The following is a 22548-nucleotide window of genomic DNA, read 5'->3' as shown; positions in this document are numbered from 1 at the left end:
CCCCGATGCTACAGATAACCTGCAATTATTCCTGTTTAAACCTGTCAGTGGGTCAATAAACAAAACAATGTTCACTTCATCTGGCTCAATTAAATAAATCAAACTCATTTTTCTGGGTTCCCTTTCCGATGTCTCTTTTTCTATCAGTTGTCCTAACTCTCTCTATCTCTCTCTCTCTCTCTTTCTTCAGGGGGCTGTTTGACATTGTGGTAATGGGAACAACGGTGGGTCAGTACAACAATAAGGGCAGCTTCGGGGAGTTGGCACTCATGTACAACACGCCACGTGCCGCCACTATCGTCGCCACCAATGAAGGGGCACTATGGGGACTGGTGAGAGTGCACTGACACACACACACACACACACACACACACACACACACACACACACACACACACACACACACACACACACACACACACACACACACACACACACACACACACACTTAAGGGATTTGTTTGACACGCGAACTGATTATGATTATAAATTGCTGTAAGCCCCAGAGGGAATACACATTTGTGTAGAAGTAAAGAATTGTCTAATTGAGTAGTTTTCAATATTTGTAGGTTATAAATTATAAAATGTGCTTATGAGTTGTTTTAATTTTCATTTCAACTAGTACCACATCTTTTTTGAATTGCTCCGTAAGTTAATAAGAAAAAATGTAAATATGAAAGCTCAGTTGTGCCTGTACTTGTGTACTTAGGATAGTATTGTGAGCATGTTGTACAGTAACTAGAGGCAGTGCATTGAGCAGAGCTGCTCAGACTTCTTAAGAATGGAGTCCTGTTCTCTATGAATGGAGCTGTGCTTCACGCAGCTGCAGCGCCTCCCTGTGGCCGAGCACGGTCTCACAGGCTGAGAGGGTCTGCTTCAGGAAGTGTGTGTGTGTCAACTGGTTTTTATTTTTCCCTAGGACCGCGCCACATTTCGTAGACTCATTCTGAAGAACAATGCCAAGAAGAGGAAGATGTACGAGACCTTCATCGAGTCCGTGCCCTTACTCAAATCACTGGAGGTGAGTTTAGTTGTTCTTGGATTTCTCCTTCACAGGGTCTTCTTTTCAGGATCCCACCACACAGCTAAACATCCAGCTAACAGCTAACCACCAGCCTGTTGATGATGGAAAAAGTTCTACACTCACTTACAAAATGAATATTTAGTTCAGATAATAGCTAAAAGTAAAGTTTGGACAATTATACATGCTACATATAATATAGTGTAATGTAATGCTATTTCTCCAACACTTCCAAAAACTTGACCCTTTTTTCCTACCACTTAGGCTAAGATGTACTTAACCTACACATGGGGTGAATGGTCTGAAACAAGAACACATGGGGAGATGAAGTGATGGATTGAGGAATGTCTGATGTCAATAAAACAATGATCATCTCTCACGGTCTCTCTTCCTGTTTGTCTCTCCTCCCTGTCCCAGGCAAATGAGAGGATGAAGATCGTGGATGTATTAGGATCCAAGCAGTTCCCCGACGGCGAGCGCATCATCACACAGGTGAGACGTGGACACACCTGGCGCCGTTTTATCCAAATATGAATTGTATAGGATTTCAACATACAAGTACATATACTTTGAAGATGTATCTACAAGGTGTCTGTTTCTTGTATCCACAGGGAGACAAAGCCGACTGCTTCTATATTGTAGAATCTGGAGAGGTCAGGATCATGATGAAGAGTAAAGTAAGACACTCCTCTAAAACTGACATTTAAACAAAAATGGCCTGTGATAAATGTTGTCTTTTTCTTTTTTTTTATATAAACTTTGTTTATTGGGTTTTTCCAACAGCATACAGTTATTCTATCAGAGCATGTATCAAAAGTAGGTAAACAAATCTTCCCTTTTATAGAAAGCTAGGTAGAGTAACAATCCCACACAGACAGACATACACAAACAGACAAACAAAAAATACACAAATAAATAAATAGAAAACCAGTCGGCTAAAAGAAAAATGTCAATACTAAACAATAAATGTCAGTACGGCAGCACCTCCTCCCCGAGACAACCCGTCCAGTGTTGGGACCCCTCCAAGATGCAAAAGTTAAATCAGGAATGATTGAGAACTTTATCCTCTTAACATATTTCCCCAAATGTATGTGAGGAGCCACTCGGAGAAAACCGGATAAAGGTTGTCTTTAACTGAAAACTGGTACGTAAGAATGAGCCATATTATTTTCAGCTTCTTTTTTTTTTTATCTTAATAGATCACTACCAAGTCACACACTGAATTCATGTAAATTCTCGTGTCACTAAAACACAGAAATTGATCAGACTTGACATTACAGGAGATTATATTGCTTTAAAAGTTTTAAATATTGTAAAATATCAAATGTAATTTAAGAAATCTATAAGCTCATGTTAGCCGGCTGCATGAATTTGCAGGTTAGAGTTTATTTTCATTTTTTACATTTTGTCAAAGATGGATGTTGAATTTTATCATAATTGGTCAAAGTAAAACAAACACAAATAATAAATGAATATATAATAACAATACATTACATTTTTCATTTATTTATTCTGAAACTATATGTAGACATTATACCTAATGAAAAAGAACTTAAAAAACCAAATCTATAAGAACTAAAGCTTATCCTTTCTGAAACATGCATTTATTGTTCCCTGCATCCCATTCCCCATTTCCCCAGCAGCTTCTTTTCAGCTGTAATGAATGGTTCAAACGGGCCCGATCACAACGTTCTCAGAGGCTGATCAATATTCTAAATTTGTTTTTTTATGTGCAGGAATAAGCACCGACACAAAAGCTGATCATATATTTCCAAGCAGTCATTATCCTTGCAGCACATCCTAACAATAACAACCCACTCTCCCTAGTGAAGACCACCAGAGTGTCAAAGTGTTTCCTGGTTTTGCTTAGCAACTGCGTGGATCACAATAGCTGCTGAGCTCTTCTGGCTCGGGGTGAGAGAAAAACGAGATGCCCAGTGGTTGTTCACATTTAACGGTCTCCTCTCTCCCCCGCAGACGAAGGCCGACCATGCGGACAACGTGGAGGTGGAGCTGACGCGCTGCAGCAGGGGTCACTACTTCGGGGAGCTGGCCCTGGTCACCAACAAGCCCCGGGCCGCCTCCGTCTACGCAGAGGGCCCCGTCAAGTTAGTGGGTGAGAAGAAATACACTCCGACGCACTCGTTTACCACGTCTGTGCGCATCGATGCTAATCAACGCTAATGTGATGTAGCTTTGTTTCAAAGTTAGATGTCCAACAATGTGATATCTGCATCTGAAGCACCTTGTTATGTCAAATTAATATATGACATACGATTTTGATGTGTTGTGTTTTAATCGGTGTTCATTCATTATTTAAAAAGCTACCATTTTAAAAGATTCAATACATCCTTGGTACATAGTGATAGTGAAATGAAAAGCATTATTTAAGCCATTCATTACATTACATTGCATTTAGCTGACGCTTTTATCCAAAGCAACTTACAATAAGTACATTCGACCAGGAAGACACAACCTTACAACACTGCCTGTGGTGATAATATCCCACTAATAACACTCTTACAAGCAATTTGTGTCTGGCTCGTCACCTTGTATTCGTGTTGATTAAAGGCAGTTCAGTCGTGATTAAGCCTTTTTTTAAGTGGTTGCTGTAATTCAGGCTCTACAGTGGATGAGCACTTAACATTTGAAAATGAACGCAGGAATTTTAAAAGCTTGTCGTGTTTTTCTGTCACCTCTTTGTCCTCTGCTAAATGCTAATTGCACCGCTTTTATTTTTTTATTCAAACAGGATTTTTTAACAGTAGATGTAGCACTCCCCTATTTTTACCCCCTTCAATATTAAACACACACTGTCACACTTACCTGTGTATCTTTGTTGTACTGTAAGTACACTAGTCTCCAACAGCTGCTCGGCTTTGAAGCACCTCCCGCAGCAACACACTGTCTGCTGTCCTTGTATCATTCTCCCTGTATGTTTGGACTGTATACAATTAATCTGCCGTTAGGGGAACACTTTGAGCAAATGAGCACAACAGTTTGCTTCAAAAGAGGCCTAAACATCACTCTAAGAAAATGGCTTCATAATAAGAAAGTATGTCTTGTCAAAATAAGTTATTTATTGAAATAAATGGTGATATATGTAGTATCGTTTAACTGTTAAATGTGCTGGTATTCAAATGTTGATGCACGATCTGTCTCTATAATTGTTAGTGTGATGGGGACTATGTTACGTTTTTACAGTCTGTTTATTGTTATCTGTGTACCTGCACAGGAACTGTAGATGAATATAAGCTTATAGTTCAATCAGGCATAAATCATCTATTTTTTTGTTTGCGAATAAGGTTTAGTTTCACATTGTCCCTGTTTAATAAAGAACACATGAAATCAGCAGGACTTTAAGGATCCTCTGAGGCCCAGTGAGGACATTTAAGATGGGACCAGGGGGGTATTTCTACCTGAAATTGACAAATGTCAAAGCACAAATGAAAACAATCTGCTTAAGACACAGCTAACATCTCCCTCTCCCCCTTCTCTCTCTCTGCAGTAATAGACATCCAGGCGTTTGAGCGCCTCCTGGGTTCCTGTAAGGAGATCATGAAGAGGAACATCTCCCACTATGAGGAGCAGCTGGTGGCCCTGTTCGGCTCCAGCATGGACTTGAGAGACTGAGCCCCCCACACCACCCTCCGTGCCTTCTATTACACACACACACACACACACACACACACACACACCCACCCACCCACCCCTATCATGTAGTGGCTCCAGACTCCTAATAAGCTTTACACAGGGCGTACAAACACTTACACTCACACATACATGCACACACACCTTGTTGCTTGAGCCAGCTTCAACCTCTCAGTATGAACGTCTCTGCTGCAGTGACCTTAATACAGGTAAAGCAGCAGAAGGACATAAAACACACACTCTCCAAACACACGTTTAAAAACACATCATCATGCTTCATACGTGCAGGCGGCGCATTCATGTGAGCACTTAAACAACTCAAGGTTGTTCCAACAAGCCTCAGAAAAGGCCACATCAACCACACACACACACACACACACACACACACACACACACACACACACACACACACACACACACACACACACACACACACACACACACACAGGGGTACAGATACACATAGGCAACCACACTTGCAAAAATGGACACATTGTGGTAAAATGAAGACGAAAAACTTTTAAAATCTCTGAAAAGGAAAATGTATCAAAAATGCAAAAAAAAAAAGAGAAAGAAAGTTTAAAGAAGACAGATAAGTTTTAGAAACGTTTTATGATGATAAAAAAACAGAAGCTTTGATAAAATATTATTTAAATAAAAAAAGTGTTTCCTCTTTGGGAGGCCGGGGTGCAGAACTTTGTGAACGCACTCCATTTCTTCCTCTACTGTTGTTGATTGAGTTGAGTTAGTGCTGGTGATTATTGCAGTACCACAGAAGAAGCAGTGAAAACAATAAAACCCTACGTTTTCTGGGCCATTGTTATTCTATCATCGACACAACACTTCATTGTATTGAATTAATTATTAATGTATTGTTATTATATATTCATTTATTATTTTTTTGTTTTACTTTGACCAATTATGATAAATTCACCATCCATCTCTGAAAAAATGTAAAAACTGAAAAAAAATTCTAATAAAAACATTAGTGCTTATTTCTCCTTGATTATCCTTGAATGAGTTGTCCTGGATAAAAAAAAATGAAAAAAATAAAGCAAACATTTTGTTAAAAATCTGGACTCTTTGTTGAATTTCTACTCAAACTCAGCTAATAACTTCAGAATGTGTTTTGAAGGATTCAGATACAGTATATTTACACACGCATATGATGGATTCAATAAACATTACCTTGCATTACAACAGCCTTGCTGCAAATGTTAAGCACATAATCACTGTTTGTTGCCTGAACTCCATTGTTATGTTAGTGCAACAGTATGTGGTGCCATGAAGACAATATTCTGTTTAGTGTTTCAGTGTTGCATGCATGGTTGCAGACAGACCCATATTTGTATACGGCAATAACATCTGAAAACAATTTTTTTATTTCTGTATGTACTTTAGCATAAAAGGGATTGGCTAATTCAACGCTAATGAGCTTGCAGGATTCTAGCCATTTTGCATTTGTATCCTCAGGAATTATTGCACATACTGTAAGTCGCTTTGGATAAAAGGATCAGCGAATGAAATGTAATGTAAAAGTCAGAAATGTCCCTCGGGGACTCGTATACAGCCTATGACACATGCTGTCCTTTTCAACCCACACTTTGGATAGGGAAAAAGGTATGGAAGAAACATTTAAAGAGAAACTCACTAAGGAGGAATTATTATACAAGGACAGACAGATAGATGTTGTGTGTACAGAATAGACAAGCGGTACAATTACATTATAGACGGGTTTGTTTATTTTTTTTAGATCCAGGAGGATGTCAAGCTTCAAGGCAGTGGCGTAACTATTGACGGTGCAGCCGGTGCAACGCACCGGGGCCCAGAGCCGGCCAGGGGCCCATGCAATAAAATAAAAATAATAATAAAAAAAATGGCACCAGGCCCAATCACAACCTTGTTACGCCACTGCTTTAAAGGGGAAAGGAAACACCAATTACAGTTATAATATTCCGGTAGTTTATTCATTTTACAATGGATATTGATCGTAATATTTATTGTATATGATATTACTAGCCAAAAGAAAATTAATTATCCGCCGGCCGGGTGGGGAATTCCGGGACCAGGCCGCCGCCATTAGGGGAGTCCCAAATGGTGACGTCACTGGCTGTGTTTTCGCTCCACCAGAAGTCAACACAACGTAGCAGATATGGCAGCGATGGAGGAATTTTGCAATGAGATCGACGTTTTGAACGATGAATTTGACTATTCGTCGGGAGATGACATTGATGTGGAAGCATCTACAGTTACCAGGCATCCCATGGCCTATGCTTATGAACCGATTCGGTCGAATAGAGTGGCATACGATCCGGAATAAAAAAAATAAAAAAAACACAATGCTAACAGTGAGCCTCTGAATTAGCCCCGAGCGAAAATGCTAACCTATTACTGTACCGAAAATCACTCCTAGCTCCCTTATTACTTATCCTATCCGCACATCCAACACATCGTTTATGATCGCAAGGAGACACAGAATCTAACGGTGCCCACCTCAACACTGAAAGATACAAACTCGCGAGGTTATCCACAAAAACGTACATCAAAACAAGTGGCGCTAGGTACTAACATACGCCAGGCTAACGGCTTACCTTCCTCATTGTCTGGTCTAAACTGGTCTTCAATGGCATTACAACGATAAAAACGATGATGTAGTTAATCCATAGGTTAATATCCAATGGGGCTGTGTCCCCTTTGAAATGTTCTGATAATCTATAAGCAATACAACTGCAATTCCGTTATCTGCTGTCCGCTCTGTGCTCCGTGCCATCAATAGCAATACTAGCCTTTTTAGGGCTGTTTTCGACAGATGAGCGTGTGTATGCCAGTTTAATTAGTTGAGCTATAGAACACCCCCAATTCTCTATTGTGCGTCATAATAATAGCTACCATTTAGTTTGGACGCGATTGCGTTAATTAATAAGGTCACACTGTGTCAGTAAATACATGTGTGAGCTAGTAATCTGGTAGTGCTGCAATATTTACCTCTCTCTCGGCAGCTGAAGCAACTCGTTTGGTGGCTCAAACTTCACGTTTGTTGACACTGTCATTGTCTTGCGCGGCCGACGTGCTGGGACGGTCGGTGTTCCCAACTGCATACGTTGAGAAATCGAATATTGTGGGAACAGATCCTGGCTTCAAATCCAATGTTTTGTATTGAACCAGGCATCCAGACTGGACTTTGAGCAGCTTCTCATCCTTTAGTGGCAGCCTATGGAAATGTACTTCTTCCTTCTTTGTATAAAATCCATTTGTGCAGCCTGGGGCAATACAATAAACTCCTGACGACGACCGTTTTCTTGTAATGTAAACTACTGGTGCATTGCACGCCATGTTGTTTGTTATTGAGCTTTGGCCCAGGAAGCCAGTCAGTGACGTCACTGGAAAAGTCCCGGAGCAATGGAAGCGCCCATGGTCATTAGGCACGTATTTCAAAAAGTAAATTCGCGTATCTCGATCGTTTACATTGGAAATAGACTAGATAAATACATTTCCTAATGGTAATATTGTCGCATGGAAAGCAGTTTGAAAAGTGTTTCCATTTCCCTTTAAGGTGTCGCCAAACAAATGGCATCTGAGCCTTTGATGTCCATCATCCATCAAAAGGCTACAGATACCCACAATAAGTGAAACTGAATCGTTCAGATAGAGATGGGGAGAGGTAATACACATTTAAAATACTGCTGGGCTGTTGTACCTACTCTGAAGTACCAATAAATGACATTAATGTAGTAGCTTTTTCTTATAGAGTAACACTCCTATCCACTAGGTGGCAGACAATTCCGCAGCAGCAACATTTCCTCCTGTTACAGTAGAGGCAGGATTAACGGTTAGAAACTGACCGTGGAACAGTTCACATCGATGGTTGTTAGCTGCTGTGTTCCCGCGTTGCTGGAATCAACGCCGACCCCAGATCAGCTGTCACTGAAACACGAGCACGGGAGAGCCCCGGCGACGAGCCGCGAGAATAATGATGTAGGTAACGTAGTGAGAAACAAACACAAATGTAGCATATTGTTCGTTAACAAACAGTAAACTTGTAGTCACTCCAAATTTTAAACAAATGTCACTTCATGTACTCCTAAAGCTGAAAGTGAGCTCATGAGCTAGCTAGCATGTAGCACTGAGTTCCACCTGTGAGTGTGTAGCTGTAGTCTACCCATGGTAGTGGGTTCGAAGAGGGGAACAGGACAATTTGTCCAAAATATAGGTTGTTTTCTCCCCTACGACAGCCAAATGGTTTCATATCTCAAATGAAATATGTTTATAGGCTTCCCTCAAACATGTTTCATTCATTTTAATCTAGGGCATGCAAAGATAGGACATTCTCATTTTAGTTGAGGCGACTATATTTTTGTATTATTTCATGGTTTTATATTCTATATAAGTATGAGATGTGTGTGTCTTACTAACTTTTATAAATCGCATGTTTAAGTTTACTGTCATAAGTTTACAGTGGGTTTGGTTACTGCAAAACATTTCAAAAGGAAGATGATTACAGTATGACAACTCTGAGTGGAAGTTACAAAGCTCTGATAGATCAAGTGCAATATTGATACATGTTACTTATCCCATATTTAGAAGTGGGTCTGGGGTCTACTCATAGTATGCAGACACTTCGTCAAAAGAAAAGCAGACGGTGTTCAGAAGGAATATAATGTCATGTTTCAAATTAACATACTAGCTTAAACGGAACGGCAGGCAACAACTATCTTGATGCGTTTAATCTTTGGATTGTTTGATGCAGGCGAGCAGTTTCTTATCGAAAACGTGTAAAAAAGAGAGCTATTCTTACGTTATAAAGTATTGGCTTCATTCAAACAAAGCCCAATCATAATGTTTTGTATTGGTAAGCAATGGCATTTTTTAAGTAAAACATGTTGAAAAGGTAGGGGCGTAACCGTGGGCGCCATGTTCCCATAATGCATAGCGTACACTTGCTATCTTAAACGTTCATCATACAAACACTTGTATTTCCTTCAAAACGTTGCAATGCTGTAGTTAGACGAAACAAACTTTACTTTCCCTTCTGATACAATGCGGTTGGTATTTGCTTCGAAATATGTATTGACACACCGTGACAGAGAGAGCTATGGCGGGGAACAGCATACGGTGCTCACTCCCTGGTTCTTTAGTACACTCTTGTTTCTCTTCAGAGCGCATAAATCTTTCGCCTTTTACTAAAGATTTCCGTGGAGAGGAACATTAAGAGTTTCAACTAATTTTTTGATGCCCTGCGTATGTGGGGCTTCCTAAATTGTCAAAAAAAAATCATAAACCGTAAAGAGACAGTCTCTGTTCTACTTCCAGTTCGTGTGTCTCTACCATAGACTGTGTATATTTAAAGGTCTCTATCCAACCTGTGAACTGTCCAATGTTTACGCACTCTAACGTTTCTGATGCATAGCCTACAGTTAACGACAAACACGTGGATCAATAACGTAAAACTCAGAACACGTTTTTTGAGTGCCCATGTTTTATTTCAATGCTGGGTTATTCCCTACAACCCGGTATGTATTCTGAAACGTGTACACACACCGTGACAGAGGGAGCTGTGGCGGGGAATAGGAAGCCTTGCTCACTCTCTTGTTCTTCAGTACACTCTTGTTTCTCTTCAGAGCGCATAAATCTTTCGCCTTTTACTAAAGATTTCCGTGGAGAGGAACAATAAGAGTTTCAATAAATTTTTTGATGCCCTGTGTATGTGGGGCTTCCTGATACTGTCAAATAAAAACGCTTGAAACGAAATGATTTCTCCTTCCACGCGGAAAGTGTTTCTAGTTCCTTCTCCCTGTGATGTGTTCGATGAGCTCTCACATAACACTTGATGGAGCAATAGAAACACCCAGTTGCTACTCTTTTTACAATGTGTGTACTACATTAGATTAAATTACATTTTTGTTTCAATACAACTCTAAATTATTCACTACCATCTAGGAGTGTATTTCGAAATGGTGAACACACCGTGACAGAGGGAGCTGTGGCGGGGAACAGCATACGGTGCTCACTCCCTGGTTCTTTAGTACACTCTTGTTTCTCTTCAGAGCGCATAAATCTTTCGCCTTTTACTAAAGATTTCCGTGGAGAGGAACATTAAGAGTTTCAACTAATTTTTTGATGCCCTGCGTATGTGGGGCTTCCTGAATTGTCAAAAAAAAAATCATAAACCGTAAAGAGGCAGTCTTTTTACAAAGTGTGTACTACATTAGATTAAATTACATTTTGTTTCAATACAACTCTAAATTATTCACTACCATCTAGGAGTGTATTTCGAAATGGTGAACACACCGTGACAGAGGGAGCTGTGGCGGGGAACAGCATACGGTGCTCACTCCCTGGATCTTTAGTACACTCTTGTTTCTCTTCAGAGCGCATAAATCTTTCGCCTTTTACTAAAGATTTCCGTGGAGAGGAACATTAAGAGTTTCAACTAATTTTTTGATGCCCTGCGTATGTGGGGCTTCCTGAATTGTCAAAAAAAAAAATCATAAACCGTAAAGAGGCAGTCTCTGTTCTTCTACCATCTGTGTCTCTACCATATACTGTATATATAAAGGTCTCTACCCAGCCTGTGAACTGTCCAATGTTTACGCACTCAAACGCGTTTCTGATGCATAGCCTACAGTTAACGACAAACACGTGGATCAATAACGTAAAACTCAGAACACCATGTTTTATTTCAATGCTGGTTTAGTCCATAGGGTTATTCCCTACAACCCGGTATGTATTCTGAAACTCGTACACACACCGTGACAGAGGGAGCTGTGGCGGGGAATAAGGAACCTTGCTCGCTCTCTTTTCCTTCAGTACACTCTTGTTTCTCTTCAGAGCGCATAAATCTTTCGCCTTTTACTAAAGATTTCCGTGGAGAGGAACAATAAGAGTTTCAAATAATTTTTTGACGCCCTGCGTATGTGGGGCTTCCTGATACTGTGAACAATAAATGATAGACATACCATACCAGTTGCTTTGTTGGAAAAACAAAGCTCAGGGAGAAGAAAGACGATCAGAAACCACATTCAATACCAACATATTAAAGAACATTTATTTATGTATTGGCTAAGATAATTCAATAAAAATCACCTTTAGTTATATCAAATTTGCCATTGTTGATTTTGTTTGGCTTTACAAGATAAGAATGCCCATAAGAACTCAAACGGTCTTTTCTCCTGCGTGTTGTGATGAGTGATGGCTGAATTAAATAGAGCTGCTCACAGCAACACCTTCAGACACTGAAGTCATCATTGCTGTTAGAAGTGACAGCTGTGCTTTTCTTTTTTAAACCTCGAGATCACCTGCAGTGATTATCAGACAGTGACCAGTTTCCTGTTCAATCTTTCCAACATCCCTTTTTTTGTGAGAATGTGACATTTCGTTGAGTACCAGCTTCAAAGCTGTCTGTCAGGTGTTCGGCTTCATCTTGTCTCTCTCGGTGAGTTTGTTTGTTTTTATTGTTGGTGGGTTTTCATTCTATGTTTCCCAAACACTACACAGACTATTTTAACCATTTTGATGAACCTTTTTTGATTTGGTATTGTTTCTTATTTAAACACTTGTGAAAATATAGAAACTCTTCAGTGTTTATTCACCTCTTTAACATGATGAACTCAGCTCTGTGATCTGCTTCTTTAAGATGATTTTAAGGCCTATAGTTGGAGACTCTTAACTTACTGAATGACTGATTAATTGTACTAGTCAACCAAGTTATTTAGGCCTTAGCGATATTAACTGTTGCCACCATAGGCATAATGAATACCTGGGGACATGTCCCCATCACTTTGCATTAGGATCATTCTTTTTAAAATGTTCTGAGAACAGCGTGCACAAAGAATTGTACACTTAGTTTATTTCCACCAGAGAGCATGTACAACCTGGAGGACTGTTCACTTCCCTTTTTGGGTGTATTTCTGTTAACCCAAGTGGTGCAGTTTGGACCTGTGACATGTTTAATATTAGTAATAGTTGAATAGAGAATAGTAAAGCAATTGTTGCTCCCGCTATGCAGCAGCGCAGCATTGTTACTGCACTAGTTGTCAAATGAAGTATTGTAAACATATGTGTATTGTTGGCGGGCGGGGGGGGGGGGGCGGCTCTTAATGCAGAGGTGTTTTTTTACCTGAAAAAGTTACACCAATGGCTACACACAGCTATATCTCCTACATTGTGTTGTGTCACTTTGTGCTTCAAGCATACTTTTAACATCGTGGTCTAATAACTTCAATATAGGAAGGCTCAGTTTGAATCCATCACAGCCGTTTTTTATGTACAAAAAAACAAGAAAATAGGCATAGAAATAATATTTGATTAAATAATTTGCAGATAAGTAAATGCATCAGGAACTAGTTTTTATGGATGTCTTCAGCCTTCTCAAGAAACGGTGGTGAGATGTGTAAGATATAAGTCACTTCCTCATTCAGACTGATGAGAGAGGATGATGACTCCATTAAACATATCTGCATGAGATATAACAGAACTCTGACAATGTAACATGTCAAAACATTCAAAGGGCAATGGCATTTTTTATTACAACTTATTGTAACACCAGGCTCTGCTTTACTCGTCAGCTGTTTGTGAGCTCATAGGGAACTCTGATACTCACTGTGCAGGACACATGTTGCCAAGATGCAAAAAGTGTATTTCTCATGAACCAAGTGCTTTTTAAAGTAGATTAAATGTACCTAAATATTCAATCAAGTCCTCAGAAAGGCATAGAGCAGAAACACTAACTTGATTGAATTGATTAATTATTGAAGTATTTCTTAAATGAAACCATACTTATTTGTGTTTTTTAGTCGCTATATTATTAGACTGAACGTCTTTCGGGGTTTGAACGGTTGGTTGGACAGCACAAGCAATTTCAAAATGACCTTTTTCAAAAATGATGGGTCATTTTGTTACTATGTTTTGAAATTGTACTTACCAACATTAATCGAGTAATTAATTGTCAGATTATTCTACAATGACATGAATCGTTTTTTACATCCCTACTCTAGAGCTGTTTTGCGTGGTTTTGTGACTGAACATTGCTCTCATTGCTCTTCATAGTCAACGTCTCTCTCCTGAACACTCGCCCTGTCCTCAGTGTCCATGAGCAAGGCTTACTATAGCAGTCTATTACAGAAACTGAAGGGTAGTAAAGGTTGCAGTGGAAACAGGGAGCGTTGGGTGAGATCTGCGGGAGATCAACACTCTAGTTTGATCCTGCTGGGTCATGTGTCTCCGCTTACAGCAGCACGTTCATCTGTCCCATTTTACAAGACAACAATCTCAACTCAACTTCCCGTTGTGTAAAACATACTGATGTAATCAGACCAACCACACCATGGAAGAACTGCATGTTGCAACCATTTGCTAACATCTGTATTTCCTAACATTTGACACTGAACACGGACTGACTTTAGTTCAACCCTGACAGGTCTGAACCGGACTGTCCGACACACTCTGTTGGGAAAGTCTGTGAGATCTCCCCCCTGGATGGAGAAGATAAAGAGACGCAGCTCTCTGAGAAGATCCAGGCGGTTCCGATCCACCGGCGCCCGGACCTGCTGAGGTCCTGCGCTGACCTGGTGAACTCCGAGTGGCAGAGGAGCCAGGCGGCCCGGGTCCACTCCCTCCAGAAGTCCTGCGCAGAGTTCCCCGTGTGCCTGGTTCTCCTGCGGGGCCACAGAGGGGCCGAGCGGCTGCTGGGCCACGCCCGGCTGTCCCGGGTGGTGGGTCGGAGCAGCAGCCTGTTCCTGGAGTCAGTGGTGGTGTCCAGGGCGGAGCGGGGGCGGGGCTACGGTCGCACTCTGATGGAGGAAACGGAGCGCTACGCCAACAGCAGAGGGTTCAATCGCCTGTACCTGACCACCCACGATAAGCAGCACTTCTACGCCTACCTGGGGTACGTGCTGACTACGCCCGTGCAGAACGCAGGCGCCATGACTGCATTTGTTCCCATGGAGACGCTCTTGAGGTTCTCCAGAATGCCGGGTCAAGAGACGAACACACAAGAGCAAACACGGACAAAGATGGAGGCTCGTGTACCACACAGTGCTTGTGTTGTGGGGTCACCACCTCCTTCCATACCTCCTTGTCCTCCTCCACCTCCTTCCATACCTCCTTGTCCTCCACCACCTCCTTCCATACCTCCTTGTCCTCCACCACCTCCTTCCATACCTCCTTGTCCTCCACCACCTCCTTCCATACCTCCTTGTCCTCCACCACCTTCTTCCATACCTCCTCCACCTTCATCCATACCTCCCCCTCCACCTCCTCCCCCTCAGTCTGCAGGGCAGCTTGTAGTTCAGACTCTGACTGAAACTCCCTACAGAGACGCTAAAGGAGGTCCTATCTACTGGATGCTCAAAGACATTTGACGAACACACACTCCGCTGCATTCACACGTGTTTGTGTATATGTGCACACATCAATAGAAACATATACAAATTCAAAAAGCTCACTCACTATTAATGGTCTCTCAGACGCACAACAAGTAATGGAAGAAGACAGGGTGTAGAGCAATTCAGAGAGAAATGAGTGCCTGCCTACCAAATCTTCATCAAACCATTCAGATTTGATTTGTCACTGGGTCTTTAGGATATCTGTTATGGCATCACACTAGTTTACCGGCCAGTCAGTGTCCAAAAGGCGACCTTACAGAGACTTGAGGTCACATACAGTGAGAGTTAATTCTTTGGGAAGTACATTCTGGATGCGTTAATGAGTTTAAATATCTACTGAATGTAACTGTTTTCTCTTGAGGGAATCTTTTGGAAGATATGGATTGTGACAAAGGTCGAGTGAACTGTCAGGATTCTCATGTTTTGTCACGTTTGTAGTTGTGTATGTCTGGTTATGGGTATTTTCCTCCTTGTATATTGTCTGGTCCTTTTCCCTGTGTTTTTCCTCCCGTCGTTAGTTTCCCTGGTGTGTCTAGTTGTCTGATTGTTTTCACCTGTCACTCCTTGTGTGTCTCCTGTGCTCATCAGTGTTGGCCCCACCCCTGATTGTTCCCACCTGTGTCTAGTTACCCTGTGTTTAAATTCCCCTGTCTCCCAGTGTTCAATGTCGGTTCGTCTTGTGTCATGACTAGTTCGTCGGTGAGTGAGTGTTCTGTTTTGTCTTTGTTTATATCCCTAGCCCTAGCCTTGAAATAAAGGAGTTTTTTCAGTTTATATCTGCATTTGGGTCCTGCTTCCAACATACACCGTAACATTACGAACCGACCAAAGATGGACCCAGCGGATTCAGCTTTTTTGATGCCACAGGCGGCTGCTAAGAGAAGGAGGCGCAAAGCCAAGCTAGCAGCCATGCCTCCATGCTCCAGTACCGGCCCACGCAGCTTTGCGTCCATACTGGATTACCTGGCTTACACAGCCAGGGTCCAGGCTTCCGCTCCGGACCTTACAGCCAGGTTTCCGGCCCCAGCTGCCACAGTCCCCTCTCCAGTTTCCTCTGGAGTCCCCTCTGGAGTCCCCTCTGGAGTCCCCTCTGGAGTCCCCTCTGGAGTCCCCTCCTCTAGTCCCTCCTTTAATCCCTCCTCTAGTCCCTCCTTTAGTCCCTCCTTTAGTCCCTGCTCTAGTCCCTGCTCTAGTCCCTGCTCTAGTCCCTGCTCTAGTCCCTCCTCTCGTCCCTCCTCTAGGTCCCTTCGCGAGTCACCTCTCGAGTTCCCTTCTCTAGTCCCATCTCTAGTCCCTCCTCTAGTCACTTCTCCAGTTCCCTCTCCAGTTCCCTCCTCTAGTCCCTCCTCTAGTCCCTCCTTTAGTCCCTGCTCTAGTCCCTCCTTTAGGCCCTCCTTTAGTCCCTCCTCTCGTCCCTCTTCTCGTCCCTCTAGTTCCCCTCGCGAGTCCCCTCTCGAGTTCCCTTCTCTAGTCCCTCCTCTAGTCCCCTCTCTAGTTCCCCTCTCTAGTTCCCCTCTCGAGTCTCCTCTCGAGTCCCCTCTCGAGTCCCCTCTCGAGTTCCCCCTTGGTTCCCCTCTCGAGTCCCCTCTCGAGTTCCTCCTTGGTTCCCCTCTCAAGTCTCCTCTCGAGTCTCCTCTCGGGTCCCTACTCCGGGTCCTGTCCCGTTGGGGGCTCCGTCGACTACTCCTCTGCCGGAGGTCCTGCCAATCGTATGTCTGTCCCGTTGGAGGCCCCGCCGACTACTCTCCTGCTGGGGGTCCTGCCAACCCTTTGTCCTGTCCCGTTGGAGGTCCCGCCGTCTACTCTCCTGCCGGGGGACCTGCCAGCTCCATGTCCTGTCCTGTTGGAGGTCCCGCCGTATACTCTCCTGCCGGGGGGCCTGCCAGCTCCTTCTCCTTTCTCGTTGGAGGTCCCGCCGTCCACTCCCCTGCCGGGGGTCCTACCAACCCTAGGTCCGGTCTCGTTGGAGGTCCCGCCCTCTACTCCCCTGCCGGGGGTCCTGCCAACCCTATATCCTGTGCCGTTGGAGGTTCTACCGGGGGCCCTGCCAGCCCCATGTCCATCACCTGTCTCGCCGGGGTTCCTGCCAACTCCTGGTCCACTTCCGTGGGGGATCCTGCCGAAGCCTGTCCGACCGGCTCCGGTTTCTGTCCGGCCGACACCGGGTCCTGCCCGGTCTCCGGAGCTGTCCCATCAGCGCTTTCCTGCCCGGCCTCCGGTTCCTGCCCGGCCTCCGGAGCTGTCCGGTCTTCGCCCTCGAGCCCGGCCCTCTGAGAGCCACGGCCTTTACCCTCGATCCCTGGCCCCTGAGAGTCACGGCCTTCGACCTCGAGCCCGGCCCCCTGACTTTCCCGGCCGCGGTGGCCTTCGCCCCTCCATAACCCCCACCTTGGACTCTGTCTTGCCCCCGGGCCATCCGCCCGAGTCCCCCTTCTCGGCTTCTACCTTACCCCCGGGCCGTCCGCCCGAGACCCGTTCCTGGTCCTCTGCCTTGCCCCCGGGCCGTCCGCCCGAATCCCCCTTTTTGGACTCTGCCTTACCCCCGGGCCGTCCGCCCGAGACCCCTTCCTGGTCCTCTGCCTTTCCCCCGGGTCGTCCGCCCGAGACCCCTTCCTGGTCCTCTGCCGTGCCCCTGGGCGGTCAGTTCAGTCCCGTCCTCCAGACCCCCTCCACCCACCCTGGTGGCCCTAGTTTTCCCTGTGTTTTTCCTCCCGTCGTTAGTTTCCCTGGTGTGTCTAGTTGTCTGATTGTTTTCACCTGTCACTCCTTTTGTGTCTCCTGTGCTCATCAGTGTTGGCCCCACCCCTGATTGTTCCCACCTGTGTCTAGTTACCCTGTGTTTAAATTCCCCTGTCTCCCAGTGTTCAATGTCGGTTCGTCTTGTGTCATGACTAGTTCGTCGGTGAGTGTTCTGTTTTGTCTTTGTTTATATCCCTAGCCCTAGCCTTGAAATAAAGGAGTTTTTTTCAGTTTATATCTGCATTTGGGTCCTGCTTCCAACATACACCGTAACATGAACGCTTAGTAAAACATATTTTAGAACATATTTTGGTTTATCCCAACCAACCACTCACTGTTTGATGTTTTCATGTGGAACTGTAATCTTGAACATGAGGATGATTGTGCCTTGTTGAACTGCCAGAGAACTGAAACGTTCTTAAAATCACCTTTTCATGTTGATGAGTGTAATTCATCACAATTCTGGTAATAAAGAGGATTTATAAACGTATACATTTGTCTTTCTTCGCCTATATTATTACATCTAATGTTTATTATTAATCAAATATAATCTTACAAGGAGTTAGAATTAGCAAAACAAAAAAGAAACTATTATGGGCTGCCCAATATCAACAGTATGTGTGTATGACTTCTTGATCCCAGGGCAGAACCGTTCCTCATATGAAACCTCTCTCCTGTCAGGAAGGACTCGTCAGTGGGTGAGCAGCCATGGTGCTGCTTCACCTCCCTCTCCTCCTCCTCTTCCTCTTCCTCTTCCTCTTCTTTCTCACCCCTCTGTCCCTGGCCTCCCCCAATGGAGACCCCCACACCCCCCTGCCTGGTGCAGCAGCAGCTTGGATCCTGCAGCAGCGGCCCTTCGTTGTGGTGTGGAACCTGCCCACAGCTCAGTGTCACTCACGCTTCAACATCCACCTGGACCTGAGCGCCTTCGACATCGTGGAGAACCGAGAGCAGCGCTTCCTGGGACAGGTGACCCCAGAGGGTGAAGTACAGTGGCCCCACTTTACTGACCCCAGTCCGTGATTCAATTTGAAGTGTTTAGTATTTCCATGTGTCGGCCATTGCTATCAATAAGGTTAATGGGAACAGTCTGATCTGCTGTTACATTCTGGTTGTAATTATTACAATAACTGCTTTTGCAGTCATAGTACTTTTGAAAATGACTATTGCAATATATTTTCCCCCCATTGGTTCGATCTTTAAATGAACTAAATATTACAAATCGGTTGCATGTGATATACAAATATGTTTTTAAATGAGCTAACACACATTTCAATTCTTGCCAGACGATTATCCCTCAGTACCATTTGGCCTCTAAGAGATATAGCCTTTGCTTTGAGCCGTTCACTTGCCTCTTTCAGCTCCACTATGGCTGAATGCTAAACGGAAATGATCTAGATGGCTAGGATGTTGTATTTTTGGAGTTAAACCAATTTATCAGGGCAGTTAATGCTGAATAAATATGCCCGCTGCTGTAAAGGGTTGGTGAGGATGCTAAGGCTAAGTATCGTTCTGGTTTACAAAATCCTGCACAATACAGCCCCTCCACCTCTTAGCTCATTGGTTACTCAACGTAACAACACCAGACGGACCACTAGAAGCTCCACACGTGGCGACCTATCAGTCCCATTCAGGAAGAGTGCTTTTGGTCAGTCATCATTCTCGGTCACAGCTATACAAAAGTGGAATTCTCTACCCACTCAAATCAAAGACACACATACACATCCCACCTTCACAGCTCACTTAAAAACATGGTTCACTGAGAACTACACCTGCACACACGAGTCTGTGTTGAGTATGGCGTGAGTGTTACATGTTGTGATCATGGATGTTGCCCCTCGTTTCTGTGATGTGATTGTGATGTGCTATATGTGACATGTACTGTATATAGTAACGTGTGTTGTTTATTGTTCTCTTTTATCCTCTTTCCTCCTTTTTATTTTATTTTATATATTTTTCTTATAACTAATGCTGTTGATATATTGTAATTTTAAGGGTGTCTATTACCATCTGGCCGGGGACAACAGCTGGAAATTAGCCATGTCGGCTAAAGCTGCTCCATTTACTGTTTTTGTGACAATTCATCGATGGGGACTGTCCACGACACTATAAATAAATAAACTAAACTAAGTAGCTAAATGTGACATAAAACCAAAACAATAGTTTCAAATGTTTGCTTTTCTAGAAAATGACTATCTTCTACCGCGACCGCCTGGGGAAATACCCCTACCTCTCCCGAGGCGGGGGGAAGGTAAACGGAGGGATCCCTCAGCTCAGCGACCTCTCGGCTCACCTCTCCCTGGCGCTGTCGCAGATGTCCTCCTCTCTGCAGCCAAACTTCAACGGGTTAGCTGTTATCGACTGGGAAGACTGGCGGCCATTGTGGGAGAGAAACTTTGGAACCAAGATGGAGTATCGGAGGCAGTCTAAGCTGCTGGTGAGACAGGAGAAACCAGATTTGTCAGAAAGGGAAACGACATTGTTGGCAACGAAGATGTTTGAGGAGAGCGCTCGGAGGTTCATGGGGGAGACGCTTCGAATGGGGGTCACACATCGCCCCGAGGGACTCTGGGGGTTTTATGGTTTCCCTGCCTGCTTTAATAATCACAAGCAAAAGACAGGTTTGAGAAACACTGTAATACATTGTTGCAGTTCATGATTGGTGATGATAAAGACTGAGCCTGTGTGTTTTACTTGGGTTTAGATCAAAGCTACACAGGACGCTGCCATGCAGGAACCGAAGAGCAGAACGACCGTCTGTCCTGGCTCTGGAGTCAGTCCTCCGCTCTGTATCCCAGCATCTACCTGCCTCCATGGCTGGAAGGGTCCACGGACGCAGCTCTGATGGTCAGGTACAGAGCGGAGAGACATGAAGAAGTGTTCACACCGCTTCAGCCATAACAACCTATGAACAACTGTTATTCACATGCAATCAAACAAAAAGCTTTGTACACAGGATGTTCAAGGACAGTTCACCCCAACATCAAAAATCCATATGTTTCCTCTTACCTGTTGTGCTATTTGGATATATATATATATATATATATATATAATCGACTGCTTTCTGTTTAATATAATGGAACTAGATGGCACTCAGCTTGTGGTGCTCAAGGCGGAAAAAAAGACTTTAGAAGAAACTAAACACCCATGTCTTTTTCCAGAAACCATAACCTGGTTTCCTATGGAACTATTATTCACCAAATCACCTCGCAGAAGGAAGCTTGCATCTACTTGCATTCACTTATTGATTTATGCGGTTTGGTAGAGAGAACATAGTTCTTACATACTAACCTGGTCATGACACATTGCTCTTTAGTTTTTCAATGCTATTTTTTCCACTTTGAGCACAACGAGTGCCGTCTAGTTCCATTGTGATGGAGAGGAGGGAACGTCTCTATTCTATACATATATATGGTCTTTGGGTGAACCCTTGAAAGGAGTAACTGAAGGATGTTCCTCTGCTCTCAGACACAGGCTGCTGGAGGCTTTGAGGGTGGCGTCAGTTTGGCGCCATGGCAACGATACTAACCAAGCCACACCGGTCCTTCCCTACGCCAGGCTGGCATTCACACACACGCTCACTTTTCTTAATAAGGTGGGATTACTTGCAACTCATCAAATCACATACTCTCATGCAAACACAAACCGTGTGTGTGTGTGTGTGTGTGTGTGTGTGTGTGTGTGTGTGTGTGTGTGTGTGTGTGTGTGTGTGTGTGTGTGTGTGTGTGTGTGTGTGTGTGTGTGTGTGTGTGTGTGTGTGTGTGTGTGTGTGTGTGTGTGTGTGTGTGCAGATGGACCTGGTGCACACGCTGGGGGAGAGTGCGGCGCTGGGTGCTGCTGGAGTGGTGCTGTGGGGGGAGCTGAAGTTTGCCCAATCTCAGGTATGTAATGTTTGGCAGAAATGTGTGTATTTGCATGTGTGTGTGTGTGTGTGTGTAACCCCTCCCCTTTCTCCAGAATCAGTGCATCCTTCTCAGGGACTACGTGCACACTGTCTTGGGTCCCTTCGTCCAATCCTTGAGGTCGGACACTAAGCGGTGCAGCCTTCAACTTTGCCATGGCAATGGACGCTGTGCCAGGCGACGCCCCGGCTCTGGTCACATGATCTCCTCAGGTCTAGCTTTGACCTTTAACCCCAATAAAATCCATTTCCTCTCTGACTCCTCTCATGGCAGAGCATTTCACAACCACTTCCTGTGTCAGTGCTACCCGGGCTGGACCGGGCAGGAGTGTCAAGAGTAGAAGAACGAAAACAGAGAGAATAGCAAGTAACAGGAATGTTTCTAACAAACAGACATCAGTCATTTAAAAGGAGATAAGTGAATTGTGTTTATTTCACACAAAAATCACGAAGTATGCATGAACAACGGATTTGAATTAGATTTCCCTCCACATGCAAATCATCTTGAGTTTAACTTGATGACACTTCAGTACATTTTTCAGGATTTGTCACTTTTTTCCTCTTAACTTTTTGTTACTGAAAGCACTTTCCATGTTAAGCTTTTAACCTACACTGCAGTGTTTTTGCAGCAGGAATACTAACACAGTAATGTGGTGGTCGAGGTCATTGACCCTTAATAAATGTTACATTGTTTTGATTAAAAAAAGCAAACTAGTATTGTTTTTTTGTTGCATTTAATGATTTGTGTTTCACATCTAAGTCAGTCTTTGTATTTAACATGTTTAATGAGGCACAATGTCTGAATGACAGCACAAACAGAAAACACTGTTATATTAAGATAGTGTGTCTTTTAT

General features: G+C 43.6%; 3 protein-coding genes and 5 non-coding genes across 10 annotated transcripts in view; all 8 read left to right on the top strand.

Annotated features, from left to right (window-relative positions):
* Positions 1–5745, top strand: part of prkar2aa (protein kinase, cAMP-dependent, regulatory, type II, alpha A) — a 72500-nt gene extending 66755 nt beyond the window's left edge. For both annotated transcript variants that reach the window (XM_034087167.2, XM_034087166.2), the window contains exons 6-11: positions 191–332; positions 920–1021; positions 1439–1513; positions 1633–1698; positions 2999–3137; positions 4530–5745. In XM_034087167.2, the coding sequence (XP_033943058.1) occupies positions 191–332; positions 920–1021; positions 1439–1513; positions 1633–1698; positions 2999–3137; positions 4530–4654 (649 nt within the window). In that variant the 3' untranslated portion in view covers positions 4655–5745. The remainder of the gene's footprint in view (positions 1–190; positions 333–919; positions 1022–1438; positions 1514–1632; positions 1699–2998; positions 3138–4529) is intronic.
* A 2774-nt stretch (positions 5746–8519) lies between these two features.
* Positions 8520–18283, top strand: LOC117449579 (N-alpha-acetyltransferase 80). 2 transcript variants are annotated; one of them, XM_071203824.1, is made up of 2 exons: positions 8520–8647; positions 14074–18283. In XM_071203824.1, exons 1-2 carry the CDS (start codon positions 8534–8536, stop codon positions 15028–15030), a joined length of 1071 nt encoding a protein of 356 aa, XP_071059925.1. In that variant the 5' UTR covers positions 8520–8533; the 3' UTR covers positions 15031–18283. The 2 variants fall into 2 exon arrangements, with proteins under 2 accessions (XP_071059925.1, XP_071059926.1); XM_071203825.1 differs by having other exon boundaries at positions 8566–8647; positions 14088–18283.
* On the top strand, positions 9809–9922 carry LOC117450183 (U5 spliceosomal RNA). Its single transcript, XR_004552563.1, has one exon. It is a non-coding gene; the product is annotated as a U5 spliceosomal RNA (small nuclear RNA).
* Positions 10271–10384, top strand: LOC117450200 (U5 spliceosomal RNA). Its single transcript, XR_004552577.1, has one exon. It is a non-coding gene; the product is annotated as a U5 spliceosomal RNA (small nuclear RNA).
* Positions 10697–10810, top strand: LOC117450182 (U5 spliceosomal RNA). The gene has a single exon (XR_004552562.1). It is a non-coding gene; the product is annotated as a U5 spliceosomal RNA (small nuclear RNA).
* On the top strand, positions 11021–11134 carry LOC117450181 (U5 spliceosomal RNA). The gene has a single exon (XR_004552561.1). It is a non-coding gene; the product is annotated as a U5 spliceosomal RNA (small nuclear RNA).
* Positions 11481–11594, top strand: LOC117450202 (U5 spliceosomal RNA). Its single transcript, XR_004552579.1, has one exon. It is a non-coding gene; the product is annotated as a U5 spliceosomal RNA (small nuclear RNA).
* Positions 11941–22409, top strand: hyal3 (hyaluronidase 3). The gene is made up of 7 exons (XM_034087338.2): positions 11941–12104; positions 18475–18780; positions 19979–20414; positions 20498–20645; positions 21262–21388; positions 21585–21674; positions 21751–22409. The coding sequence occupies exons 2-7, from the start codon at positions 18502–18504 to the stop codon at positions 22033–22035; spliced, it is 1365 nt and encodes a 454-aa protein (XP_033943229.1). The 5' UTR covers positions 11941–12104; positions 18475–18501; the 3' UTR covers positions 22036–22409.
* The last annotated feature ends 139 nt before the right edge of the window (positions 22410–22548 follow it).

This window comes from Pseudochaenichthys georgianus, chromosome 7 (assembly GCF_902827115.2).
Source record: "Pseudochaenichthys georgianus chromosome 7, fPseGeo1.2, whole genome shotgun sequence".
Classification (NCBI taxonomy): Eukaryota; Metazoa; Chordata; class Actinopteri; order Perciformes; family Channichthyidae; genus Pseudochaenichthys; species Pseudochaenichthys georgianus.
This window is presented reverse-complemented; position numbering and strand designations above follow the sequence as displayed.